The 26,453-nt window shown below is 41.8% G+C and overlaps 1 protein-coding gene across 1 annotated transcript in view; it reads right to left on the reverse strand.

Annotated features, from left to right (window-relative positions):
- Positions 1-25,558, reverse strand: part of LOC139414456 (cadherin-22-like) — a 135,391-nt gene extending 109,833 nt beyond the window's left edge. Inside the window, exons 1-2 of the mRNA XM_071162368.1 lie at positions 25,314-25,558; positions 7,761-8,055 (exon numbers count right to left, since the gene is read on the reverse strand). Coding sequence (XP_071018469.1) covers positions 7,761-8,055; positions 25,314-25,535 — 517 coding nt within the window. The 5' untranslated portion in view covers positions 25,536-25,558. The remainder of the gene's footprint in view (positions 1-7,760; positions 8,056-25,313) is intronic.
- Positions 25,559-26,453: the final 895 nt, after the last annotated feature.

The raw sequence follows: 26,453 nt of genomic DNA on the forward strand, positions 1-26,453 counted from the left end.
TGATTTAAGACTCAGATTTCATTAGCCAGACTATGTTTTCGCAGGACAACGGCGAATGATCCCTCTGAATTAATCTTCGGCCTGACAGGCCTTGTTAATTCTCCTCTCCTCCTTGCCGTTAACCGATCTGAAACAACAAGCAGACTTGAATGATATGTAAACAAAAAAATGTTGGTTCCCGGGCTCTCTCTTGTAAGGGCCATGAGCTATGGTAGGGCCATGTTAGGAAGAACATGACAGCAGCGTTAAGTGAAAATGAATATGCCGCGTTACTTTCTTCTTATTATTATTATTATTACACAACAGCTTTCCACCAAGGCCATAAAACAGCACAGCGAGCATGTGCAAGCTACTGGGTGAAGAAGTGTCCCATGGGCATGTAACTGGGTGAAGATGTGTCCCGTGTGCATGCTACTGCCTGAAGATGTGTCCCATGTGCATGTAACTGGGTGAAGATGGGTCCCGTGTGCATGCTATTGCCTGAAGATGGGTCCCGTGTGCATGCTACTGCCTGAAGATGTGTCCCGTGTGCATGCTACTGCCTGAAGATGTGTCCCGTGTGCATGCTACTGCCTGAAGATGGGTCCCGTGTGCATGCTACTGCCTGAAGATGTGTCCCGTGTGCATGTTACTGGCTAAAGATGGGTCCCGTGTGCTTGCTACTGCCTGAAGATGTGTCCCGTGTGCTTGCTACTGCCTGAAGATGTGTCCCGTGTGCTTGCTACTGCCTGAAGATGGGTCCCGTGTGCATGCTACTGCCTGAAGATGGGTCCCGTGTGCATGCTACTGCCTGAAGATGGGTCCCGTGTGCATGCTACTGCCTGAAGATGGGTCCCGTGTTCATGCTACTGCCTGAAGATGGGTCCCGTGTGCATGCTACTGGCTAATAATGTGTCCCAAATGGCACCCTATTCCCTACCTACACTCTTAGAAAAAAGGTGAATTCTAGCAGTGGTGAAAAGTACTTAAGTAAAAATACTTTTAAATACTACTTAAGTGGTTTTTGGGAGTATCTGTACTTCACTATTTATATTTTTGACAACTTTTACTTGTACTTCACTACATTCCTAAAGAAAGTACTTTTTACTTGGTACATTTTCCCTGACCCCCAAAAGTACTTGTTACATTTTCAATGCTTAGCAAGAAAGAATTGGTCCAATTCACATTCTTATGAAGAGAACAATCCTGGCAATCCATACTGTCTTTGATCTGGCGGACTCACTAAACATACATTCTTCATTTGTAAAGTATGTCTGAGTGTTGGAGTGTGACCATGGCTATCCGTAAATTCTAAAAACAAGAAAATTGTGCTGTCTGGTTTGCTTAATAGAAGTAATTTTATAAGTTATAGGTCATTTTCCATTATTCATTATTTATGCTTTTACTTTTGATACTTAAGTATATTTTAGCAATTACATTTACTTTTGACACTTAAGTATATTTAAAACCAAATACTTTTATTCATGTAGTATTTTATTGGGTGACTTTTGGTTTTACTAATTCATTGCCACCGGGGCCCGCCGATGTAAGAGCTTAACTGCTTAGTGACTGTACACTGTAACATTACTGCCTGAGTGTAGAGGGTTTCCTAATGCGTTAGTCCTGTTAGCTACATTGACTATGAAGTTACTGTAGCCAATATGGTGACAACAAAGTAGGCTGTGTGTAGCAGTTATGATGTGGTTTGGCTTAGAAATGTTTGGCTTGGAAATCCAGTCAGGAGTGGGCAAGGCATTATTGAATGTGTTACTGTCTATCCATGTGTCACTGGTCTGTGTGCACCTACGTTGTAAACTTTCATTCATAGGCTAGGTTGTAGCAACTTCATGAACATGTGAGTATCATGTAGTAGCCTAAACCTATCAATGTTACATTGAACTGGGTGAATGGAAGGCCGTGCTCCTGAAAAACAAAGTGTTCTCCCTCATCTTAAACTGCACTGATCGCCACTGGTCTCTGTGTAGAGTGGTTACAGTCCCTGTGTGGAGTGGTTACAGTCCCTGTGTAGAGTGGTTACAGTCCCTGTGTAGAGTGGTTACAGTCCCTGTGTGGAGTGGTTACAGTCCCTGTGTGGAGTGGTTACAGTCCCTGTGTGGAGTGGTTACAGTCCCTGTGTAGAGTGGTTACAGTCCCTGTGTAGAGTGGTTACAGTCCCTGTGTAGAGTGGTTACAGTCCCTGTGTAGAGTGGTTAAAGTCCCTGTGTAGAGTGGTTACAGTCCCTGTGTAGAGTGGTTACAGTCCCTGTGTAGAGTGGTTACAGTCCCTGTGTAGAGTGGTTACAGTCCCTGTGTAGAGTGGTTACAGTCCCTGTGTAGAGTGGTTACAGTCCCTGTGTAGAGTGGTTACAGTCCCTGTGTAGAGTGGTTACAGTCCCTGTGTGGAGTGGTTACAGTCCCTGTGTGGAGTGGTTACAGTCCCTGTGTGGAGTGGTTACAGTCCCTGTGTGGAGTGGTTACAGTCCCTGTGTGGAGTGGTTACAGTCCCTGTGTGGAGTGGTTACAGTCCCTGTGTGGAGTGGTTACAGTCCCTGTGTAGAGTGGTTACAGTCCCTGTGTAGAGTGGTTACAGTCCCTGTGTGGAGTGGTTACAGTCCCTGTGTGGAGTGGTTACAGTCCCTGTGTGGAGTGGTTACAGTCCCTGTGTGGAGTGGTTACAGTCCCTGTGTGGAGTGGTTACAGTCCCTGTGTGGAGTGGTTACAGTCCCTGTGTGGAGTGGTTACAGTCCCTGTGTGGAGTGGTTACAGTCCCTGTGTGGAGTGGTTACAATCCCTGTGTGGAGTGGTTACAGTCCCTGTGTGGAGTGGTTACCGTCTCTGGTAGAGAGTGGTTACAGTCCCTGTGTGGAGTGGTTACAGTCCCTGTGTAGAGTGGTTACAGTCCCTGTGTGGAGTGGTTACAGTCCCTGTGTGGAGTGGTTACAGTCCCTGTGTAGAGTGGTTACCGTCTCTGATAGAGAGTGGTTACCGTCTCTGATAGAGAGTGGTTACAGTCCCTGTGTAGAGTGGTTACAGTCCCTGTGTAGAGTGGTTACCGTCTCTGATAGAGAGTGGTTACCGTCTCTGACAGAGAGTGGTTACAGTCCCTGTGTAGAGTGGTTACCGTCTCTGACAGAGAGTGGTTACCGTCTCTGACAGAGAGTGGTTACCGTCTCTGACAGAGAGTGGTTACCGTCTCTGACAGAGAGTGGTTACCGTCTCTGACAGAGAGTGGTTACCGTCTCTGAAAGAGAGTGGTTACCGTCTCTGACAGAGAGTGGTTACCGTCTCTGACAGAGAGTGGTTACCGTCTCTGACAGAGAGTGGTTACCGTCTCTGACAGAGAGTGGTTACCGTCTCTGACAGAGAGTGGTTAACGTCTCTGACAGAGAGAGGTTACCGTCTCTGGTAGAGAAGTTACGGTCTCTGGGTAGAGAGTGGTTACCGTCTCTGATAGAGAAGTTACGGTCTCTGGGTAGAGAGTGGTTACCGTCTCTGATAGAGAAGTTGCGGTCTCTGGTAGAGAGTGGTTACCGTCTCTGATAGAGAAGTTACCGTCTCTGATAGAGAGTGGTTACCGTCTCTGATAGAGAAGTTATGGTCTCTGGGTAGAGAGTGGTTACCGTCTCTGATAGAGAAGTTGCGGTCTCTGGTAGAGAGTGGTTACCGTCTCTGATAGAGAGTGGTTACAGTCTCTGATAGAGAAGTTATGGTCTCTGGGTAGAGAGTGGTTACCGTCTCTGATAGAGAAGTTACGGTCTCTGGGTAGAGAGCGGTTACCGTCTCTGATAGAGAAGTTGCAGTCTCTGGTAGAGAGTGGTTACCGTCTCTGATAGAGAAGTTACCGTCTCTGAAAGAGAGTGGTTACCGTCTCTGAAAGAGAGTGGTTACAGTCCCTGTGTGGAGTGGTTACAGTCCCTGTGTGGAGTGGTTACAGTCCCTGTGTGGAGTGGTTACAGTCCCTGTGTGGAGTGGTTACAGTCCCTGTGTGGAGTGGTTACAGTCCCTGTGTGGAGTGGTTACAGTCCCTGTGTGGAGTGGTTACAGTCCCTGTGTGGAGTGGTTACCGTCTCTGGTAGAGAGTGGTTACAGTCCCTGTGTGGAGTGGTTACAGTCCCTGTGTGGAGTGGTTACAGTCCCTGTGTGGAGTGGTTACAGTCCCTGTGTGGAGTGGTTACAGTCCCTGTGTGGAGTGGTTACAGTCCCTGGGTGGAGTGGTTACAGTCCCTGTGTGGAGTGGTTACAGTCCCTGTGTGGAGTAGTTACAGTCCCTGTGTGGAGTGGTTACAATCCCTGTGTGGAGTGGTTACAGTCCCTGTGTGGAGTGGTTACAGTCCCTGTGTGGAGTGGTTACAGTCCCTGTGTGGAGTGGTTACAGTCCCTGTGTGGAGTGGTTACAGTCCCTGTGTGGAGTGGTTACAGTCCCTGTGTAGAGTGGTTACAGTTCCTGTGTGGAGTGGTTACAGTCCCTGTGTGGAGTGGTTACAGTCCCTGTGTAGAGTGGTTACCGTCTCTGATAGAGAGTGGTTACCGTCTCTGATAGAGGGTGGTTACAGTCCCTGTGTAGAGTGGTTACAGTCCCTGTGTAGAGTGGTTACCGTCTCTGATAGAGAGTGGTTACCGTCTCTGACAGAGAGTGGTTACAGTCCCTGTGTAGAGTGGTTACCGTCTCTGGTAGAGAGTGGTTACCGTCTCTGACAGAGAGTGGTTACCGTCTCTGACAGAGAGTGGTTACCGTCTCTGACAGAGAGTGGTTACCGTCTCTGACAGAGAGTGGTTACCGTCTCTGACAGAGAGTGGTTACCGTCTCTGACAGAGAGTGGTTACCGTCTCTGACAGAGAGAGGTTACCGTCTCTGGTAGAGAAGTTACGGTCTCTGGGTAGAGAGTGGTTACCGTCTCTGATAGAGAAGTTGCGGTCTCTGGTAGAGAGTGGTTACCGTCTCTGATAGAGAAGTTACCGTCTCTGATAGAGAGTGGTTACCGTCTCTGATAGAGAAGTTATGGTCTCTGGGTAGAGAGTGGTTACCGTCTCTGATAGAGAAGTTGCGGTCTCTGGTAGAGAGTGGTTACCGTCTCTGATAGAGAGTGGTTACCGTCTCTGATAGAGAGTGGTTACCGTCTCTGAAAGAGAGTGGTTACCGTCTCTGGTAGAGAGTGGTTACCGTCTCTGGTAGAGAGTGGTTACCGTCTCTGGTAGAGAGTGGTTACCGTCTCTGGTAGAGAGTGGTTACCGTCTCTGGTAGAGTGGTTACCAACTCTGGTAGAGTGAGTGGTTACCGTCTCTGGTAGAGAGAGTGGTTACCGTCTCTGGTAGAGAGTGGTTACCGTCTCTGGTAGAGAGTGGTTACCGTCTCTGGTAGAGAGTGGTTACCGTCTCTGGTAGAGTGGTTACCAACTCTGGTAGAGTGAGTGGTTACCGTCTCTGGTAGAGAGTGTGGTTACCGTCTCTGGTAGAGAGAGTTGTTACCGTCTCTGATAGAGAGAGTTTACCGTCTCTGATAGAGAGTGGTTACCGTCTCTGATAGAGAGAGGTTACCGTCTCTGATAGAGAGTGGTTACCATCTCTGATAGAGAGTGGTTACCGTCTCTGATAGAGAAGTTACGGTCTCTGGGTAGAGAGTGGTTACCGTCTCTGATAGAGAAGTTACGGTCTCTGGGTAGAGAGTAGTTACCGTCTCTGATAGAGAGAGGTTACCGTCTCTGATAGAGAGTGGTTACCATCTCTGATAGAGAGTGGTTACCGTCTCTTATAGAGAAGTTACGGTCTCTGGGTAGAGAGTGGTTACCGTCTCTGATAGAGAAGTTACCGTCTCTGATAGAGAAGTTACGGTCTCTGGGTAGAGAGTGGTTACCGTCTCTGATAGAGAAGTTACCGTCTCTGATAGAGAGTGGTTACCGTCTCTGATAGAGAAGTTACGGTCTCTGGTTAGAGTGGTTACCGTCTCTGATAGAGAAGTTATGGTCTCTGGGTAGAGAGTGGTTACCGTCTCTGATAGAGAAGTTACGGTCTCTGGGTAGAGTGGTTACAGTACAACGACACCAGAAATAAATGATTTTTTTTTGCAAATCAATCAGTCAAATGTTAACGCTTGGTGATATGGTGGCAGTTTAATGTATGGGACATGTACAGAATGACTTCCAGAATGACTTTCATTGACACTTCCATTCTAATGAATAGAAATTGACTTCAACATTATTTCACAATTTTTCATATAGTTCACATTTTCCATAAACAATGCAAGTTGATTCATTCAAGGACTGCTCCTACTATTACTAAGTCATACAGTACAGTAGGTGAAGATATTTATGTATACTTTAGCCTACATAATATTCTAGTATGAACACCATCAAGTAGGCCTACGCAGTGGCCCTAATTGCCCTGCGCAGGACCGGCCCCAGGTATAAGCGGTCGATTAGGGCCGCCGGACGGTTTTGTTTTTAGGAACTCAGTCGGGGTCTCAACTCACGGTTGATAGTTAGAATAGTAGAATACACAAGGTGCAATTTCAAAATGTGATTGTGCAGCAGCAGTTTTCTCATGTTATGTCAGTCACTGACAGTCACTCAATTAGTTATTGTTAGCTAACATTTATTAGATTGGTAAGTTAGCTGGCTATGCTATGTAAACTTGTAGTAATCATGGTCAATTTACCGACCGGGCACGAAGGGCACGTGCCCAGGGGCCCTGACCTCCAGGGGGCCCCATTGATTTTGTTAGTCACTCTCACTGAGATATCATTTTAACATGGCATAAGAAGGAAATTAGCTGTAAAAGTGCAACAACATTTCGACGAGGGCCTCCAAAAGGCTGTGTTTGAGTTGAGGTCTGCTTCAGTAATTGTCAGTCTGTCACCCAAACCCTCAGCCTCTCAACCATGCACCGCGGTGACTTTGACCTTATCACAGTGGTGCCAGATCAACGCCATTAGCTGTTGTTCTACAGGAAGAGGAAATATGACCAGAAAACAAAACGGAGGGAAATGCTTGACCAAGCACTGCAGTTCTCATTAGCCTTGACACTTTACTCACTTAATGTGTAATTTGACTGAAAGGTGGGGTAACAAGGAGGAGGGGGAGGGAGGGTTTGTACATTACCCCCCCTCTCACTCTATATTTTTTTCTCTCCCTCTCTCTCTCTCTTCTGTTCTCTCTCTACTCTTTCTCCTGTTTCAATAAGCATTGCCGACAGAAAAGGGCCAAAACGTGCTGCGGTAAGCAGGAATGAATTCCAATCAGAGGCGAAGGAGAGTGAGATCCATTACATTTATCCTAGTATCCCCTTCTCACAAGAAGACTCCCTCTCACACATACACGCAAAACAATGTTCTGCTGTACATCGAAAACAATCACACACAGGCATAAACAACGTCTCCCACTTCCTCACAAACTATCAAACCCTCTGGTGGTCATTATCTTGGGACTGGGTTGGGTAGCATTGTCCAAATCTGACCTGGGTAAAAATCGCACCATATACACACATCTCTTCAAATGTACACTGAATATATAAAACATTAAGAACACCTGCTCTTTCTTTGACATAGACCGACAAGGTAAAAGCTACGATCCCTTATTGATGTAACTTGTTAAATCCACTTCAAATCAGTGAAGATGAAGGGGAGGAGACAGGTTAAAGACATGGATTGTGTACGTCTGCTATTCAGAGGGTGAATTTGCAAGACGAAAGGCGTAAGTGCCTTTGAAAGGGGTATGGTAGTAGATGCCAGGCGAACAGGTTTGTGTCAAGACCCACATACAGACACTCTTCCCTGGTTATCCTCTTACCCATTTGTGAAAGCTCCGCCACACTCCCAATATATGGCCCTTCCAGGAACTTGGGTTCACTGTCGTTGATATCCTGGACCTTGATGACGAACTCTGACTCGGATTCCAGAAGGTGGTTGGTGAGTCGGTCCCGGGCCTGAGCTCTGAGGGTGTAGTAGCTCTGCTCCTCGCGGTCCAATCGCTCGGTGGCGTGGATGTCGCCTGTCAGCTCGTCGATGATGAAGATAGTGCCCGCTCCTTCCCCGGAGATGGTGTACTTGATGTTCCCCTCGCCCTCGTCCGAATCCGTGTGGATCTGTCAATTAAGGCAATTAAAGTCAAGCTGAGAGTTCATGCTTTTAGAAGGTATACGTCGTTAATTAAAAAATATTTCTAAAATGCATTGATTTCATTGACTGACAGTTGACACTACTGTGAATGCAGTACTCAGATTTCACAGCATCAGATAAGATGTAGAATTATTCTTCACTTTCTCTTCAAAGCCAATAAACAAACATGTACGTATAGAATTCCCTACTCCAAAATAACATATGTTCGAAATGCAGTGGATGAAAAGTACCCAGTTGTCATACTTGAGTAAAAGTAAAGATACCTTATTAGATAATTACTCATGTAAAAAAGAAAGTCACCCAGTAAAATAGTACTTGAGTAAAAGTCTGAAAGTATTTGGTTTTAAATATACTTAAGTATCAAAAGTAAATGTAATTGCTAAAATATACTTAAGTATCAAAACTAAAAGTAAAAGTACAAATAATTTCAAATTCCTTAAATAAGCAAATCAGAGCATAATTTTCTTGTTGTTTTTTGTGCAGAAAGCCAGGGGCACGCTCCAACAGTCAGACATAATTAACAAACAAAGCATGTGTTTAGTGAGTCTGCCAGAGCAGAGGCAGTAGGGATGACCAGGGATGTTCTCTTGATAAGTGCGTGAATAAGGCAATTTTCCTGTCCTGCAAAGCATTCAAAATGTAACGAGTACTTTTGGGTGTCAGGGAAAATCTATGGAGTAAAAAGTACATTATTTTATTTAGTAATGTAATGAAGTAAAATTTGGCAACAATATAAATAGTAAAGTAAAGTACAGATACCCAAAAGAACAACTTAAGTAGTACTTTCAAATATTTTTACTGAAGTACTTTACACCATTGTCAAAATGTCATATAAAAAAAACAGCCTTGAACCTGCCAATCACAACATGTTTATTATATACATTTGCAGCACTTTATAGGATGCCCTTTACAGAACTGTCAAGGCTTTGCTCTTTCTTTTATGTCAGATTTTCTCTCTAGTCATCAAGAAGCAAAGTTCCTATTTCACAGCCAGTGAGAGAGGAAAGAGGAGAAGCCCTCGCCTCCCTCTAGGGTTGTCATCAACAGTACCATGACAAAATACACTGCAGTGCTATTGGTGATTTACACAATCCCCACATGGTGTGCCCTTCACAGAATAGGGGCCCCTCAAATTAGAAGTCATTTCTAAAGGTTGTTAAAGTTGCGGTATGAACATGAACACGGTTGGGGCCGACAAATGAACTTAAAGAGCCCTTATAAATCTGCCGTGACTTCTTCTAGTGATTAAAAGACATTCTAGCAGCCCCCTATGCATCCTGTGGCTTTACTGCACATCTGAACTGCTACTCCCTTCCAATATGAAATTAGAATGCAGGACTTGGGCTCCATAGCCTGTAAGCCCATCTCGCAAAACAGGCGGGAGTTGAGGGAGAAAACGCCCCTGTCTCCCGCGTTAATATTTTATAAAGGCTTAATTAAATACAGGACTCGATCGCCCTCGCGGGGGCTTTCATTAGGTATTTGTCGTAAAACAGGGGAATAATGCAAAACATAGCCCCCTCTTTCTTTTCATTTGGAATAGTCCCCAAGTCAAATAAATGCACACTGAGAGAAAATCGACTCTTTTTGGGGGCATCAATATTTCAGCGATAATAAAATAAACTTCAATAGCCCAGTCGGTAAAAAGACAGTAGAAAGCTCTCCAATATGTGGAGATATGTGACGCCTGCCTTTACATTGTCTGACTGTCTCTCTATTGCTTACTGTCTTTGATCAATTTGAGACAACTTACTGCAATCAAGTCTTTCAAGTATATTAGAGCAGATGCTGAAGACAAGGATCAACAGTGATGCTTCATCCAAACACATCCAAACATCTTTAGAGAGTCTTGTGGCTACAATGTGTTCAGTAGAATGGAAAGGGTTTTCTACCATCAAAGTCGATATTTGCTCTCCGATCACACACGTACTGTTTGCGAATAAACACCCACACAAATGTCATGCACACACACAGTCATGCATACACAATCATACACACATTTCTCTCCCTCTCTTTCTCTCACACACACACTTCATCCATAAATATATAGTAGGGCATCCTACATTGCCTTGCAAAATCAAATCAAATCAAATCAAATCAAATTTTATTTGTCACATACACATGGTTAGCAGATGTTAATGCGAGTGTAGCGAAATGCTTGTGCTTCTAGTTCCGTTCCAAAAGTATTCATCCCCCTTGGCGTTTTACCTATTTTGATGCATTGCTTGTAATTTAAATTGATTTTTATTTGGATTTCATGAAACGGACATACACAAAATAGTCCAAATTGGTGAAGTGAAATGAAAAAAATTACTTGTTTAAAGAAATTCTAAAAAATAATCGGAAAAGAGGTGCCTGCATATGTATTCACCCCTTTTGCTATGAAGCCCCTAAATAAGATCTGGTGCAACCAATTACCTTCAGAAGTTCACATAATTAGTTAAATAAAGTCCACCTGTGTGCAATCTAAGTGTCACATTATCAGTCACATGATCTCAGTATATATATGCTTGTGCATTCTACTATTACAACTTTCAAGAGTAAATTTAAAGCTGGACTGAGTTCCATTAAAAAGTTTAATTTAGGGGGGGTACCTACGCCCCCCTTGCCGACCCCTCGCACCCTTAGGGGGTGTGGCCCACAGTTTGGGAACCACTGTGCTAAATGACTCAAATGTAAATGTACTACATTTGTTGTAAGGAACTGGCACAATCAAAAAAACTGCACACAAATATGAGAAAGGAAGTCAGAGGAAGAAGTCTGTTCTGGAAGGCCCCAGAGTCTGCAACACCGCTAAGCAAGCAGCACCACCAAGCACCATGAAGACCAAGGAGCTCTCCAAACAGGTCAGGGACAAAGTTGTGGAGAAATACAGATCAGGGTTGGGTTATAAAAAATATCCAAAACTTTGAACATTTCAAAGACCACCATTATAAAAAATTGAAAGAATATGGCACCACAACAAACCTGCCAAGAGAGGGCCGCCCACTAAAACTCACGGACCAGACAAGGAGGGCATTAATCAGAGAGGCAACAAAGAGACCAAAGATAACCCTGAAGGAGCTGCAAAGCTCTACAGCGGAGATAGGAGTATCTGTCCATAGAACCACTTTAAGCCGTACACTCCACAGAGCTAGGCTTTACGGACGAGTGGCCAAAAAAAAGCCATTGCTTGAAGAAAAAATAAGCAAACACGTTGGTGTTCGCCAAAAGGCATGTGGGAGACTCCCCAAACCTATGGAAGAAGGAAGGTACTCTGGTCAGATGAGACAAAATATTTAGCTTTTTGGACATCAAGGAAAATGCTATGTCTGGCGCAAACCCAAATCCTCTCATCACCCCGGGGCGACAGGTAGCCTAGTGGTTAGAAAGTTGGGCCAGTATCCGAAAGATTGCTAGATTGAATCGCCGAGCTGACAAGGTAAAAATATGTTGTTCTGCCCCTGAACAAGGCAGTGAACCCACTGTTCCTAGGCCGTCATTGTAAATAAGAATTTGTTCTTAACTGACTTGCCAGGTTAAATAAAGGTTAAATTACAAATACATGTAAATAATTTAAATAACCCAAAGAACACCATCCCCACAGTGAAGCATGGTGGTGGCAGCGTCATGCTGTAGGGATGTTTTTCATCGGCAGGGACTGGGAAACTGGTCAGAATTGAGGGAATGATGGATGGTGATAAATACAGGGAAATTCTTGAGGGAAACCTGTTTGTCTTCCAGAGATTTGAGACTGGGACGGAGGTTCACCTTCCAGCAGGACAATGACCCTAAGCATACTACTAAAGCAACACTCAAGTGGTTTAAGGGGAAGCATTGAATTGTCTTCGAATGACCTAGTCAAAGCCCAGAGCTCAATCCAATTGAGAATCTGTGGTATGACTTAAAGATTGCTGTAATTACTGCAAAAGGTGGCTCTACGAAGTATTGACTTGGGGGGAGGGGGTGAATAATTATGCACGCTCAAGTTCAGTTTTTTTGTCTTATTTCTTGTTTGTTTCACAATAAAAAATATTTTGCATCTTCAAAGTGGTAGGCATGTTGTGTAAATCAAATGATAAACCCCCCCCCCCAAAAAAAATCTATTTTAATTCCAGGTTGTAAGGCTACAAAATAGGAAAATACTTTCGCAAGCCACTGTACTTGAGTAAAAGTAAAGATACCTTACTAGAAAATGACTCAAGTCAAAGTGAAAGTCACCCAGTAAAATACTACTTGAGTAAAAGTCTAAAAATATTTGGTTTTAAATATACTTAATTATCAAAAGTAAAAGTATAAATAATTTCAAATTCCTTATATTAAGCAATCCAGACGGCACCATTTTCTTGTTTTTTAAATTTACGGATAGCCAGGGTCACACTCCAACACTCAGACATAATTTACAAATGACGCATGTGTGAGTCCGCCAGGTCAGAGGCAGTAGGGATGAGCAGGGATGTTCTCTTGATAAGGGCATGAATTTGACAATTTTCCTGTCCTGCTAAGCATTCAAAACGTAACGAATACTTTTGGGTATCAGAGAAAATGTATGGAGTAAAAAGTGCATTATTTTCTTTTGAAATGTACTGAAGTACAAGCAAAAGTTGTCAAAAATATAAATAGTAAAGTACAGATACCAAAAAAACTACTTAAGTAAAAATACCATTAAAGTACTACTTAATGACTTTACACCACTGCTTTTGACTGCTTTAATACACAAGTGAATTTGTAATAATACTGTTGGTACCCTAAAATGGGGGGACTATTTTAAAAAAGTGCTGAAATTTCTAAACGGTTCACCCGATACGGATGAAAATACCTTCAAATGAAAGCTGACAGTCTGCACGTTAACCTCATATTCATTGTATTATTTCAAATCCAAAGTGATTGAGTACAGATCTGAAACCACAACAAAAATGGCACTGTCCCAATACTTTTGGAGCTCATTGTATTTTGTTGTGAGTAGGCACACGTGGCAACAACGCAGCTCAAATGTGATTTTTTTCACAGATCATGCTCGTTCTCCCCCTTCAGGCCCAATGTGTCAGTCCATCCGTCAGTATGTCCTCATCAAAGTGATTCCGTGGCTAAGCTGTGGACTTCAAACAAAAGGTCAAAGCCAGGGCTTCACTTAATGCTTAGCAATCATAACCATCAGCAATGTCAACATGCCATTGCCAGCTAAATTCCCCTTCCAAACAAACAAAAGAGTAGGGACACATTCCAAATGGAACCATGTTCCCTGTGTAGTGCACTACACCCCTATGGGGCCTGGTCAAACGTAGTGCATTAAATAGGGATTAGGGTGCCATTTGGGACGCACTCTAGGCCTGCAGTAAGCCTTCCCCATCAGGAAGAAAAAGGAGCTATTTATCACAACAATAGTGTTGGCAACAAAAACAATATGTCTATAAACAGGACTCATAATGTCACCTCCTACTCAAGATGGAAACAGGGTCTTCGTCCTAAATGGTACCCTGTTCCATACATAGTGCACTACATTTGACCAGGGTCCATAGGGCCCTAGTCAAAAGTAGTGCACGATGTAGGGAATAGGGTGCCATTTGGGACATGCCAATGCCTTGTGGCTACAATAATCAAATCTGTCGTGCACCTTTGGTCAACTCTCCAATACTGTAAATGCTGCCTGCTTCCTCAGCAACGAGTGTATAGACAAACAAAGTCATGCAGGCATGCACACACACACATACAGACACACAGAAAAACACACGCACACACACGCACATACTGACACACACAGAAAAACACACACAGACGGGTACATAGATATGGAACTGCCCTGCCAAATAGGGGTCAGCGCACTAACGAAGACCAATGGTGTCGCTTTGGCCTCAGGGCAAGCCAGCCTACTGAAGGACATCAAAATGAGGCAGCTGAATGAATAGGAGATCAGGATATACCGCGGGAAAATGTCCTTGTCTCACCTTGCTATCTAAAAATAAAAGCATTCATTGTAAGTCGCTCTGGATAAGAGCGTCTGCTAAATCAAGGGTTCCAAAACTATTTCACTTGGGGCCCCCGTTCCAGCATTAGGGAACATCCCACGGCCCCCATGTGAACGCGCACCACGCCTATTTCTACGGGCACAAGCACTGTTCATTACTCAAACTATTCACACCACTCTTGTTGGTGGAGAGAATGTTGCAGGTTTAAAGCGTATTTCCTACAATTCTACACATTGTCATTGGGTCCAAAGAAAATAGTGTAGTTTAAATGCAAATTTTCTTGCAGTCCTATACATTTTGCCATGTCTAATGTGTATTCATGTGATATTTGTGTGACAAAAAAATGAAAGCAATATCAATGGGCAAAAAAAAAAACGGAAGCTGTGATGGACTAGTTGATGTGGACACTTCTGACACGTTATAAATAGCCCTCTATAGTATGTAATGACTGAGATGGGCTAGATGATGTGGACATTTCTGACAGATTATAAATAGCCCTCTATAGTATGTAATGACTGAGATGACAAGAGGAACTGATGATGCACTACCTAATTTATAAATGGCAGCTTGTGCATTCTACTATTACAACTTTCAAGAGTAAATTTAAAGCTGGACTGAGTTCCATTAAAAAGGTTAATTTAGGGGGGGTACCTACGCCCCCCTTGCCGACCCCTCGCACCCTTAGGGGGTGTGGCCCACAGTTTGGGAACCACTGTGCTAAATGACTCAAATGTAAATGTACTACATTTGTTGTCAGGAACTGGCACAATCAAAAAAACTGCACACAAATATGAGAAAGGAAGTCAGAGGAAGAAGTCTGTCAAATATCTGTAAGAAATTCTAATCAACACTATCTGACATGATGACTCCTTGCTGTCCCCAGTCCACCTGGCTGTGCTGCTAATCCAGTTTCAACTGTTCTGCCTGTGATAATTATTATTTGACCATGCTGGTCATTTATGAACATTTGAACATCTTGGCCATGTTCTGTTATAATCTCCACCCGGCACAGCCAGAAGAGGACTGGCCACCCCACATAGCCTGGTTCCTCTCTAGGTTTCTTCCTGGGTTTTGGCCTTTCTAGTTTTTCCTAGCCACCGTGCTTCTACACCTGCATTGCTTGCTGTTTGGGGTTTTAGGCTGGGTTTCTGTACAGTACTTTGAGATATCAGCTGGTGTACGAAGGGCTATATAAATAAATTTGATTTGATTGGATTCTAATCAACCGTATCTGGAAGTTATTATAATCAACTGTATCTGGAAGTTATTCTAAACAACACTATCTGGAAGTTATTCTAATCAACCGTATCTGGAAGTTATTCTAATCAACCGTATCTGGAAGTTATTCTAATCAACCGTATCTGGAAGTTATTCTAATCAACCGTATCTGGAAGTTATTCTAATCAACAGTATCTGGAAGTTATTCTAATCAACCGTATCTGGAAGTTACTCTAATCAACCGTATCTGGAAGTTATTTGCTGTCTCTGCCTGGCCAGTTCCCCTCTTTCCACTGGGATTCTCTGCCTCTAACCCTATTACAGGGGCTGAGTCACTGGCTTACTAGGGCTCTTTCATACCGTCCCTAGGAGGGGTGCGTCACTTGAGTGGATTGAGTCACTTATGTGATCTTCCTGTCTGGGTTGGCGCCCCCCCTTGGGTTGTGCCATGGCGGAGATCTTTGTGGGCTATACTCGGCCTTGTCTCAGGAGGGTAAGTTGGGGGTTGAAGATATCCCTCTAGTGGTGTGGGGGCTGTGCTTTGGCAAAGTGGGTGGGGTTATATCCTTCCTGTTTGGCCCTGTCCGGGGGTGTCATCGGATGGGGCCACAGTGTCTCCTGACCCCTCCGGTCTCAGCCTCCAGTATTTATGCTGCAGTAGTTTATGTGTCGGGGGGCTAGGGTCAGTTTGTTATATCTGGAGTACTTCTCCTGTCCTATCCGGTGTCCTGTGTGAATTTAAGTATGCTCTCTCTAATTCTCTCTTTCTCTCTTTCTTTCTCTCTCTCTCTCGGAGGACCTGAGCCCTAGGACCATGCCTCAGGACTACCTGACATGATGACTCCTTGCTGTCCCCAGTCCACCTGGCCGTGCTGCTGCTCCAGTTTCAACTGTTCTGCCTGTGATTATTATTATTTGACCATGCTGGTCATTTATGAACATTTGAACATCTTGGCCATGTTCTGTTATAATCTCCACCCGGCACAGCCAGAAGAGGACTGGCCACCCCACATAGCCTGGTTCCTCTCTAGGTTTCTTCCTAGGTTTTGGCCTTTCTAGGGAGTTTTTCCTAGCCACCGTGCTTCTACACCTGCATTGCTTGCTGTTTGGGGTTTTAGGCTGGGTTTCTGTACAGTACTTTGAGATATCAGCTGGTGTACGAAGGTGTACGACGTATCTGGAAGTTATTCTAATCAACCGTATCTGGAAGTTATTCTAATCAACCGTATCTGGAAGTTATTCTAAACAACCGTATCTGGAAGTTATTCTAAACAACCGTATCTGGAAGTTATTCTAAATCAACACTATCGGAAGTTATTCTAATCAACACTATCTGGAAGTTATTCTAAACAACCGTATCTGGAAGTTATTCTAATCAATACTATCTGGAAGTTATTCTAAATCAACCGTATCTGAAAGTTATTCTAAATCAACCATATCTGGAAGTTATTCTAAATCAACACTATCTGGAAGTTATTCTAAATCAACCGTATCTCTAAGTTATTCTAATCAACCGTATCTGGAAGTTATTCTAAATCAACACTATCGGAAGTTATTCTAATCAACACTATCTGGAAGTTATTCTAAACAACCGTATCTGGAAGTTATTCTAATCAACACTATCTGAAAGTTATTCTAAATCCACTGTATCTGATGCCTATATCACTTCCGTTCCCATTCAATCTAACTGATATAAGCAGACTGCTTCAACGTTCCAGCAATAAGGTGAAATCCAAGATGTATAGCATGACATGAAGAAAAAAGAGGAGCCATGAAATAATGCAAAAATGATCCACGCAAAAGTAACCCTGTTCCTTCACATCTTCCCAATACTTTATTCCCTGATATAAGATCACTTCTTCTAAGATTCTAATCCTTTCCATCCAGTCCACATTGTTTTAAATGTGCTTGGAACTTCATGCCAAAATAAATGATTGAAATAGATGTATGTGATCAAACACTTCCTACACACATCCTGATTACACATGTCGTCAAAGATGACTGTACCATCGCAGCCAATCAAAGAGGCATTACAGTCCATGAACAATAACAACAATGAACAGTTTACATGTAGTCAGTCTGACTAGAGCTAAACGACATTCACAGTTGTCCCATATTTTAACCATTTGTTCATTGTTGTTATTGTTTTAGCACATTGATTGTGCTGTAAATCTATAAATATGAAATTAAACGTAAAAGCCACAGTCTGTGAGATTTTCAAAAATGTCATGTCATGACACACAGTACTTGAGTTGCAGTAATAACTTATGAGTAAAGTAGTACTTTACTGTAAGAAGCTTATCGTTTAAAAAAATTACATATGATTCATGTGTGTGTGGATGTGTTGTCATAGGAGACCTTGCAAGTAAATGATGTATGGTTATAGATCATCATGTAAATCATGTTTAAGCTAGAGATATCTGGGTTCTCAATCCACCGCATCTGCATATGTAACACATCCACATCTGTGTACTGTATTTAACACATCCACATCTCTCTACTGTATTTAACACATCCACGTCTGTCTACTGTATTTAACACATCCACATCTGTGCACTGTATTTAACACATCCACATCTGTCTACTGTATGCAACACATCCACATCTGTCTACTGTATTTAACACATCCACATCTGTCTACTGAATTTAACACATCCACATCTGTCTACTGTATTTAACACATCCGTATCTGTCTACTGTATTTAACACATCCGTATCTGTGTACTGTATTTAACACATCCACATCTGTCTACTGAATTTAACACATCCACATCTGTCTACTGAATTTAACACATCCACATCTCTCTACTGTATTTAACACATCCACATCTGTCTACTGTATTTAACACATCCACATCTGTCTACTGAATTTAACACATCCACATCTGTCTACTGAATTTAACACATCCACATCTGTTTACTGTATTTAACACATCCGCATCTGTCTACTGTATTTAACACATCCACATCTGTCTACTGAATTTAACACATCCACATCTGTCTACTGAATTTAACACATCCACATCTGTCTACTGAATTTAACACATCCACATCTCTCTACTGTATTTAACACATCCACATCTGTCTACTGTATTTAACACATCCACATCTGTCTACTGAATTTAACACATCCACATCTGTCTACTGAATTTAACACATCCACATCTGTCTACTGTATTTAACACATCCACATCTATCTACTGTATTTAACACATCCACATCTGTCTACTGTATTTAACACATCCACATCTGTCTACTGTATTTAACACATCCACATCTGTCTACTGAATTTAACACATCCACATCTGTCTACTGTATTTAACACATCCACATCTGTCTACTGTATTTAACACATCCACATCTGTCTACTGAATTTAACACATCCACATCTGTCTACTGTATTTAACACATCCACATCTGTCTACTGTATTTAACACATCCACATCTATCTACTGTATTTAACACATCCACATCTGTCTACTGTATTTAACACATCCACATCTGTCTACTGTATTTAACACATCCACATCTGTCTACTGTATTTAACACATCCACATCTGTCTACTTTATTTAACACAACAACATCTGCAGTGAAAGGCGACAGAGCTAGAGCGCTGTTTGTCAGACCATGAGACGGCCTTCTCACAAAATGGTCTGTAGTGTACAGACGCTTTGGCATAAACTATTATGGAAAGATGAGACTCCCACGAACACGTCCATGTCAGTAGTTTTGTTTTCGGACGCCCACAGACCTCACAAGACTTGTCTGAAGGTCACCCGGTACCAGTCCAAAAAAGTTATGGAAGTATAAATGGAGAATGTTTAGCGACAAAAATAAGGGGTTAAATACATATACAAAAAAACATATATGTTTCCTGATCTTTCTTATATCAGATATAGGACAGACACTTCAGAACAAACTTCATTTAGATTTTTTGGGGGGGACTATCTGTTGTTCTATGTAGTGCATCTGTTATGCGATGTGTTTGTATGGGCTAATAGCAGTAAGGACAAAGATTAAAAATACAATGCCTTGCAAAAGTATTCATTCCCCTTGACGTTTTCCCTATTTTGTTGCATTATAACCTGTAATTTAAACTGATTTCTATTTGGATTTCATGTAATGAACATACAGAAAATAGAAAATGGAGAAGTGCTGCGTGCATATGTATTCACCCTTTGTTATGAAGCCCCTAAATAAGATCTGGTGCAACAAATTACCTTGAAGTCACACAATTTGTTAAATAAAGTCCACCTGTGTGAAATCTAAGTTTCACATGATCTGTCACATGATCTCAGTATAAATACACCTGTTCTGAAAAGCCCCAGAGTCTGCAACACCACCAAGCAAGCGGCACCATGAAGAACAAGGAGCTCTCCAAACAGGTCAGGGACAAAGTTGTGGAGGAGTACAAATCAGGGTTGGGTTACAAAAAAATTCAAAAACTTTGAACACCCCAAAGAGCTCCATTAAATCCATTATAATAAAAGCTGCAGTAAATCATTCTCTCTACTATTATTCTGACATTTCACATTCTTAAAAGTAAGTGGTGATCCTAACTGACCCAAGACAGGCAATTTTTACTAGGATTAAGTGTCAGGAATTGTAAAAAACTGAGTTTAAATGTATTTGGCTAAGGTGTATGTAAACTTTGGATTTCAACTGTTTATACCTGTTCTGAAAGGCCCCAGAGTCTGCAACACAACTAAGCAAGCAGCACCACCAAGCAAGCTGCACCATGAAGACCAAGGAGCTCTCCAAACAGGTCAGGGACAAAGTTGTGGAGAAGTACAGATCAGGGTTGGGTTATAAAAAAAAAATCTGAAACTTTGAACATCCCACAGAGCACCACTAAATCCATTATACATTTTTTTTTGGAAAGAATATGGCACCACAACAAACCAGCCAAGAGAGGGCCACCCACCAAAACTCACGGACCGGGCAAGGAGGACATTAATCAGAGAGGCAACAAAGAGATGAAAGATAACCCTGAAGGAGCTGCAAAGCTCCATGGTGGAGATTGGAGTATCTGTCCATAGGACCACTTTAAGTCGTACACTCCACAGAGCTGGGCTTTACAGAAGAGTGGCAAGAAAAAGCCAATGCTTAAAGAAGAAAATAAGCAAACACATTTGGTGTTCACCAAAAGACATGTGGGAGACTCCCCAAACATATGGAAGAAGGTACTCTGATCAGATGAGACTAAACCCAACACCTCTCATCTCTCCGAGAACACCATCCCCACAGTGAAGCATGGTGGTGGCAGCATCATGCTGTGGAGATGTTTTTAATCGGCAGGGACTGGGAAACTGGTCAGAATTGAAGGAATGATGGATGGGACTAAATACAGGGAAATTCTTGAGGGAAACCTGTTTCAGTCTTCCAGAGATTTGAGACTGGGGCAGGGGTTCACCTACCAGCAGGACAATGACCCCAAGGGGAAGGTCATTAAGGGGAAACTTTTAAATTTTTTATATTTTTATACTTCAAGAGGTCTTAAAATTAAAAAATAAAATAAACAATTCCATGTAGCTTAGACAGGATTTAGACTAAATGCTTAAACATTGAAGTTATTCCTTGATCACTACAGATATATCACTACAGATATATCATGGAAATCACAAGTCCATGTGAAAATGTCATGGGATGCATTTGCTCGATTGCTTACGTTTTTTGTTGGTGGCCCACTGTTTGGTGGTATGCACATCTCACAGAGTGTGGCTTTAACTGAGTCTAAGACATCTTGTATCTGCAATGAAACAAACGAATACAGCTTGAGACAAAGGTTGTGTCACCAAACAGTATGCTCTAACACTATGATCTATACATTTAAAATGTAAAATGTAATTCTTTTTTTGCACACATGTTTAATGATTAGTGTCTTGTAAGCTCTTATGAGCTGGGCACCAAATGCTGTATGACACTGAAATAAAATGAATGAATGAATCATTCAGTCAATCAATCAACCAAGCATATACAGTAGAGTAAATGCAATACTCTCTTGGTTTATAATGTCTTTAAACCTGCTAGTTTATAATGGTTAGAACCCTGCTTTACTATATCTAATTAACAAACTGACAAGTAGTTACTACAATAAGGGTGTAAAAGTATGAATTTAATTTCCCCCCTTAAACAATAGGTTCCATATTCTAAGAATCTAGACCTTCGGTTCAGATTGTATCCGAATGCCTCTAACTGACAATGGGTTCTACGAGTTCACATGTATCATTAGAAGTTGTGAGTAGCTGTAAACACAGAACAAGAATGTCATTCTGTCCATGGCTGTAAGCTTCTAGCTCCTGAATGTGGTTCAGCGTCAACATTGAACTTCTTAAAAGGCTCTTGAGATGGAATAACCACTTTCATATCTCTGCTATAGATGAATCTGAATGGAAACCTTGGAACACCTTTCTGTTTCAACCTGTAATAGATTTGTCCCGACACCAGTATTGCGACACTCAGAAGTATCGTGTCAAGGAAACAAAACGGCTTCATTTCTTTAGAAAATATATTACAGCCTTCTGTTGTCATCCAGAGTCACATTCGTTTTTTAACAAGCAATATAACTCAATGTTTAGCATACTGCAGGTTTTTAAAGACCATAGAAGGTTTTTTAAAGACCATCTGCTTTGTGTTTCCTTCTTTGTTGCAATGGAAAATGTATATTGTGATAACCCTATTAGGTAACGTTTCACCCCAGTGAATAGACTAGATGGATTCTGGATTCACATGGAGTACAATAAGAAAAGTGGATCCATGCATATTACTGTACAGGAGTTTTGACCGAACCACCATCAAGTCTTAAAACAGGAGAGGGGCAAGTACAGGGCCTTCAGAAAGTATTCACACCCTTTTACGTTTTCCACATTTTGTTGTGTTACAAAGTGGAATTAAAATTGATTTCATTGTCATTTTTAGGTCAACGATCGACACAAAATACTCTGTCAAAGTATGGAAAATAAAATACTAATATATATTAATTAGATAAGTATTCAACCCCTTGAGTCAATACATGTTAGAATCCCCTTCGGCAGTGATTACAGCTGTGAGTCTTTCTGGGTAAGTCTAAAGAGCTTTACACACCTGGATTGTAGAATATTTGCCCATTATTCATTAAAAAAAAATATTCAAGCTCTATCAAGTTGGTTGCTATACATTCATTGTCATGTCATGCCATAGAATGTCAAGACTACTTAAGTAAAATCTGTAACTAGGCCACTCAGGAACGTTCAATGTCATCTTGGTAAGCAACTCCAGCGTACATTTGCCCCTGTGTTTTAGGTAATTGACCTGCTGAAAGGTGAATTTGTCTCCCAGTGTCTGTTGGAAAGCAGACTAAACAAAGTTTTCCTCTATGATTTTGCCTAAGCTTAGTTATCTCTATTCTGTTTATTTTTTATCAACAACAAAAAACTCCCTAGTCCTTGCAGATGAAAAGCATAACCATAATGTGATGAAGCTACCACCATGCTTGAAAATATGAAGAGTGGTACTCAGTCATGTGTTGTATTGGATTTGCCCCAAACATAACACTTTGTATTCTAGAATTTTTTCCCAGTTTTACTTTAGTGCCTTATTGCAAACAGGATTATGTTTTGAGATATTTGTATTCGGTACAGGCTTTCTTCTTCTCACTCATTTATGTAAGTATTGTGGAGTAACTACAATATTGTTGATTCATCCTCAGTTATGTCCTATCACAGCCTTTAAACTCTGTAATTGTTTTAAAATCTCATTGGGCCTCATGGTGAAAGCCATGAGTGGTTCCAAATTGTCACATGCTTTGTTAACAGGTGTAGACTAACAGTAAGATTGCTTACTTATGGGTCCTTCCCAACAATGCAGAGAGATACAACAACAAAAAATACATACAAATATCAAGACAAGGAAACAGTTCTGAAGGACACCTGTATCTTTGTAGTGACTGGGTGTATATACACACCATCCAAAGTGTAATTAATAACTTCACCATGCTCAAAGGGATGTTCAATGTCTGTTTTCTTCACCCATCTATCAATCGGTGCCCTTCTTAAAAAAACATTGGAAAGCCTCCCTGGTCTTTGTGGTTGAACCTGTGCTTAAATCCACTGCTCGACTAATTCTATGTGTGGGGTACAGAAATGAGGTAGTCATTCAAAGTCCATGCAACTTATTATGTGACTCATTAAGCACATTTTTACTCCTGAACTTATTTAGTGTTGCCATTACAAAGGGGTTGAATGCAGCTTTTAATTTTTTGTTCATTTCTAAACATTAAAAAAACTACAGAATTCCACAATATGGGTTATTGTGTGTAAAACAGTGACACAACATCTAAATGTAATCAATGTTAAATTCAGGCTGTAACAACAACATGTGTAAAAAGGTCAAGGGGTGTGAATACTTTCTGAAGGCACTGTAAGTACTGTGAACGGGATAAATAAAGCTTTCAGCATTTGAATCATGAACTTAAGAGAAATAAATGTTAAGGGTCAGAAGAGATGCGCAGCAACATAAAATATACAGTACACGATGTATGAATTTCAAAAGGAGGCCTTGGAGTGAATTGAGAGAGAGAGAAAAAACTCTGAGGAACATAGTCTTATTTTCTTTCCCTCAACAATAGATCTATGGAAAGTGATGCTTTGGATTGGATTTTTTCAATCTGCTGGATCATTTTTTTTTCAGTGTAAGTGCATCTCCCTGCATGTCAATGGAGTCACGAGTGCATCTTGTATCTCAATATTAGATGTGGTATACAGTAGTAAGCTACCTCCAGAAAACCAGTGTGGAAATAGGAAGCAGGGGGGTTCTCAAATCATAGAAGACTAAGGAATTTCATTACCCAAATGTATCGAACGAAGCTGCCAGGTTATTGCGATGTGAGTGACCATTTAGTGAAAAACATATTTCATTAGCAAATGAATGGCCGGAGTAGGACAGCCTTGGCATCTTTGCTGAGTTGGATGAAGAAGAAGTCAGAAAAAAATGTGTTGTAAATGACCAGTGCTGATAAAAGGCACGCTGGCCATATTTAATACTAGATGGCTCTAATTAAAGTACTTGATATCCTTAGCGATGGTTGAGTCCGGCAACACCACCACCCAGTGACTATTAATAGTCCTGGCTTGTGCTTCATGGAGAGCAAAAATTCTGGGTAATTTTATTAATAAAATAATTGCTCTTTCTTTCCCGCCTGCTATGCCTCGACCACATTTATATATCAGCACCTTGCTTGCCTCACCACACTCTCCAGCAATGAATGATTTTAAAATGCATGAATCCTTTGTCGCTCTCCCTCTCCCCCTATTTTCCCTTTCTCCCTCTCCCCCTATTTTCCCTTTCTCCCTCTATTTTTCCCTTTTCTCTCTCTCTCTCTCCCTCTCTTTTCCCCCCTTGCTCTATCCCCCTCATCTCCCCCTCTTTTCCACCCTTCTCCTCCCTTCTCTCCACCTATTTTCTGCCCCTTCTCTCCCCCCTTTTCCACCCCTTCTCTCCCCCTCTTTCCCCCCCTTCTCTCCTCCTCTTTTTTCCCCATTTCTCTCTCTCCTTCCAGCTCGTTCTTTTGAGCTCATCTTTGCTCGGTCGGTTTGTCTGTCTGTCTGCCTATCCATCTGTTTCTCCATCTTCACTCCGCCCCCCCCCCCCTCTCTCCTCTTCTCATTCTCTCTCTAAGTCTGACTAAGTCCCATAATGGATCCTGGCTGAAGAGATAGACTGCTGTCCCCTAAGAGAAATAATACAGATGCAGACAGAGGGATTCTAACACTGCCTTTATAAGAAGAACCATTCAGATCAGAGTTCAAAATACGAAATTCAATTGCAAATGACTGAATTCAGACAGACATGAGTATGCAGTAAAATGTATACAAGAACCATCTCTATTTCTTTTGCAGTTGGCATAAAAATTCCATCTGATTTGATAGCACAGCACGTCTTATCCTTTCCAATCCTAACTTGTCATACAAATCAAATCACAATCAACTCACACGTAAGACATGAATCATGTCTAGAGCAAAATAATTAAACTGTAATGTTAGTGTTCTTCCCCTAAACACACAAAAAACTCTCAAAGTCTTACCTTTCCAACATAGAGAGGTTCTGTGCCTGTGTACTCCTCCACCACAAAGAACTGGTTCCACACCCATCCCCTCTTCACTCGTTCATGGGACATGAGCTCCTGCTCCTTAGTTTCTCCCTTGGCCATGCCACTAGTCCTCTCCGACCATCCACAACTACAGCAATGCAAAAGCCAAAGGGCCGTCAACAGGCTATATGCTCCCAGTCTCCAAGAGGGAGCCATTTTGGAAAATCCTGCTTGGCTCTACATGTGACGGGGATTTCCAAAGAGGTGAAAAGAGTCCTCAAACCGGCAATGTTGAAGAAATGAAAGCCAGAGGCCAACCAAAATCTCTGTTCTAGGACACTTGATTAATCCACAAGATTCTTAAGTATTCTATTGTCTTAAATAGTTCTATTGTCTTAAATAGTTCCAACTCAGGACGCAGGGCATGCCATGGCACATCATGACTTTGGATAGGCTACAGAAGGTTTTTTCTCTGTGCAGAAGAAACTTGGCAAATCATTTTGAACCAGCCTTATCTTTCCCATGTTATCTTCTCCATCTGGTTTTTCCCTGACTTATCTCACCTGTTCGTCTACACTGGTATCAAATTAATTAGGGTAACAGAGATGTGTTTTGTTACTGTGCAAGTGAAAACTGCATTCAAGATTTCCAAGACAAACTTTCCCATATGTTCTAAGGCAGCTTCAATCTTTCAATCTTTACCACAAGTATTGTGGTGAAGGGAGTGGGCCTGACATAGATTTTTTTTTAACTCCCTAATAATTAAAATTGACACTTTCAATCCATACGTGGTAATTTACTTGATTCCAATATATTAATAATACATTAATTTGGGAAATCATTTAATGGATAGGGTCCTTTGAGAAGATCATGGGACCGATAACCACTGAAATGGCATTTGTATAATTGTCAAGGACAATGTGGGTTTTACCTGGTATGACAAGGTTCAAATCTTACAGAAACCCATAGTGAGATACCCAAGGCTATCTCCAAACTATTAGAACTGATTCTCACTCAAATGCTTAGTTATCTTTCTCAATATCTTTGTTCTCTATTTTCAAACTCATTAGCAATGGATTTCAAAGAAAAGTGGATCATTCTGATACTCGGGTCCTCAGATACAAAGGTTCTCTC

This window comes from Oncorhynchus clarkii, chromosome 7 (genome assembly GCF_045791955.1).
Source record: "Oncorhynchus clarkii lewisi isolate Uvic-CL-2024 chromosome 7, UVic_Ocla_1.0, whole genome shotgun sequence".
Classification (NCBI taxonomy): domain Eukaryota; kingdom Metazoa; phylum Chordata; class Actinopteri; order Salmoniformes; family Salmonidae; genus Oncorhynchus; species Oncorhynchus clarkii.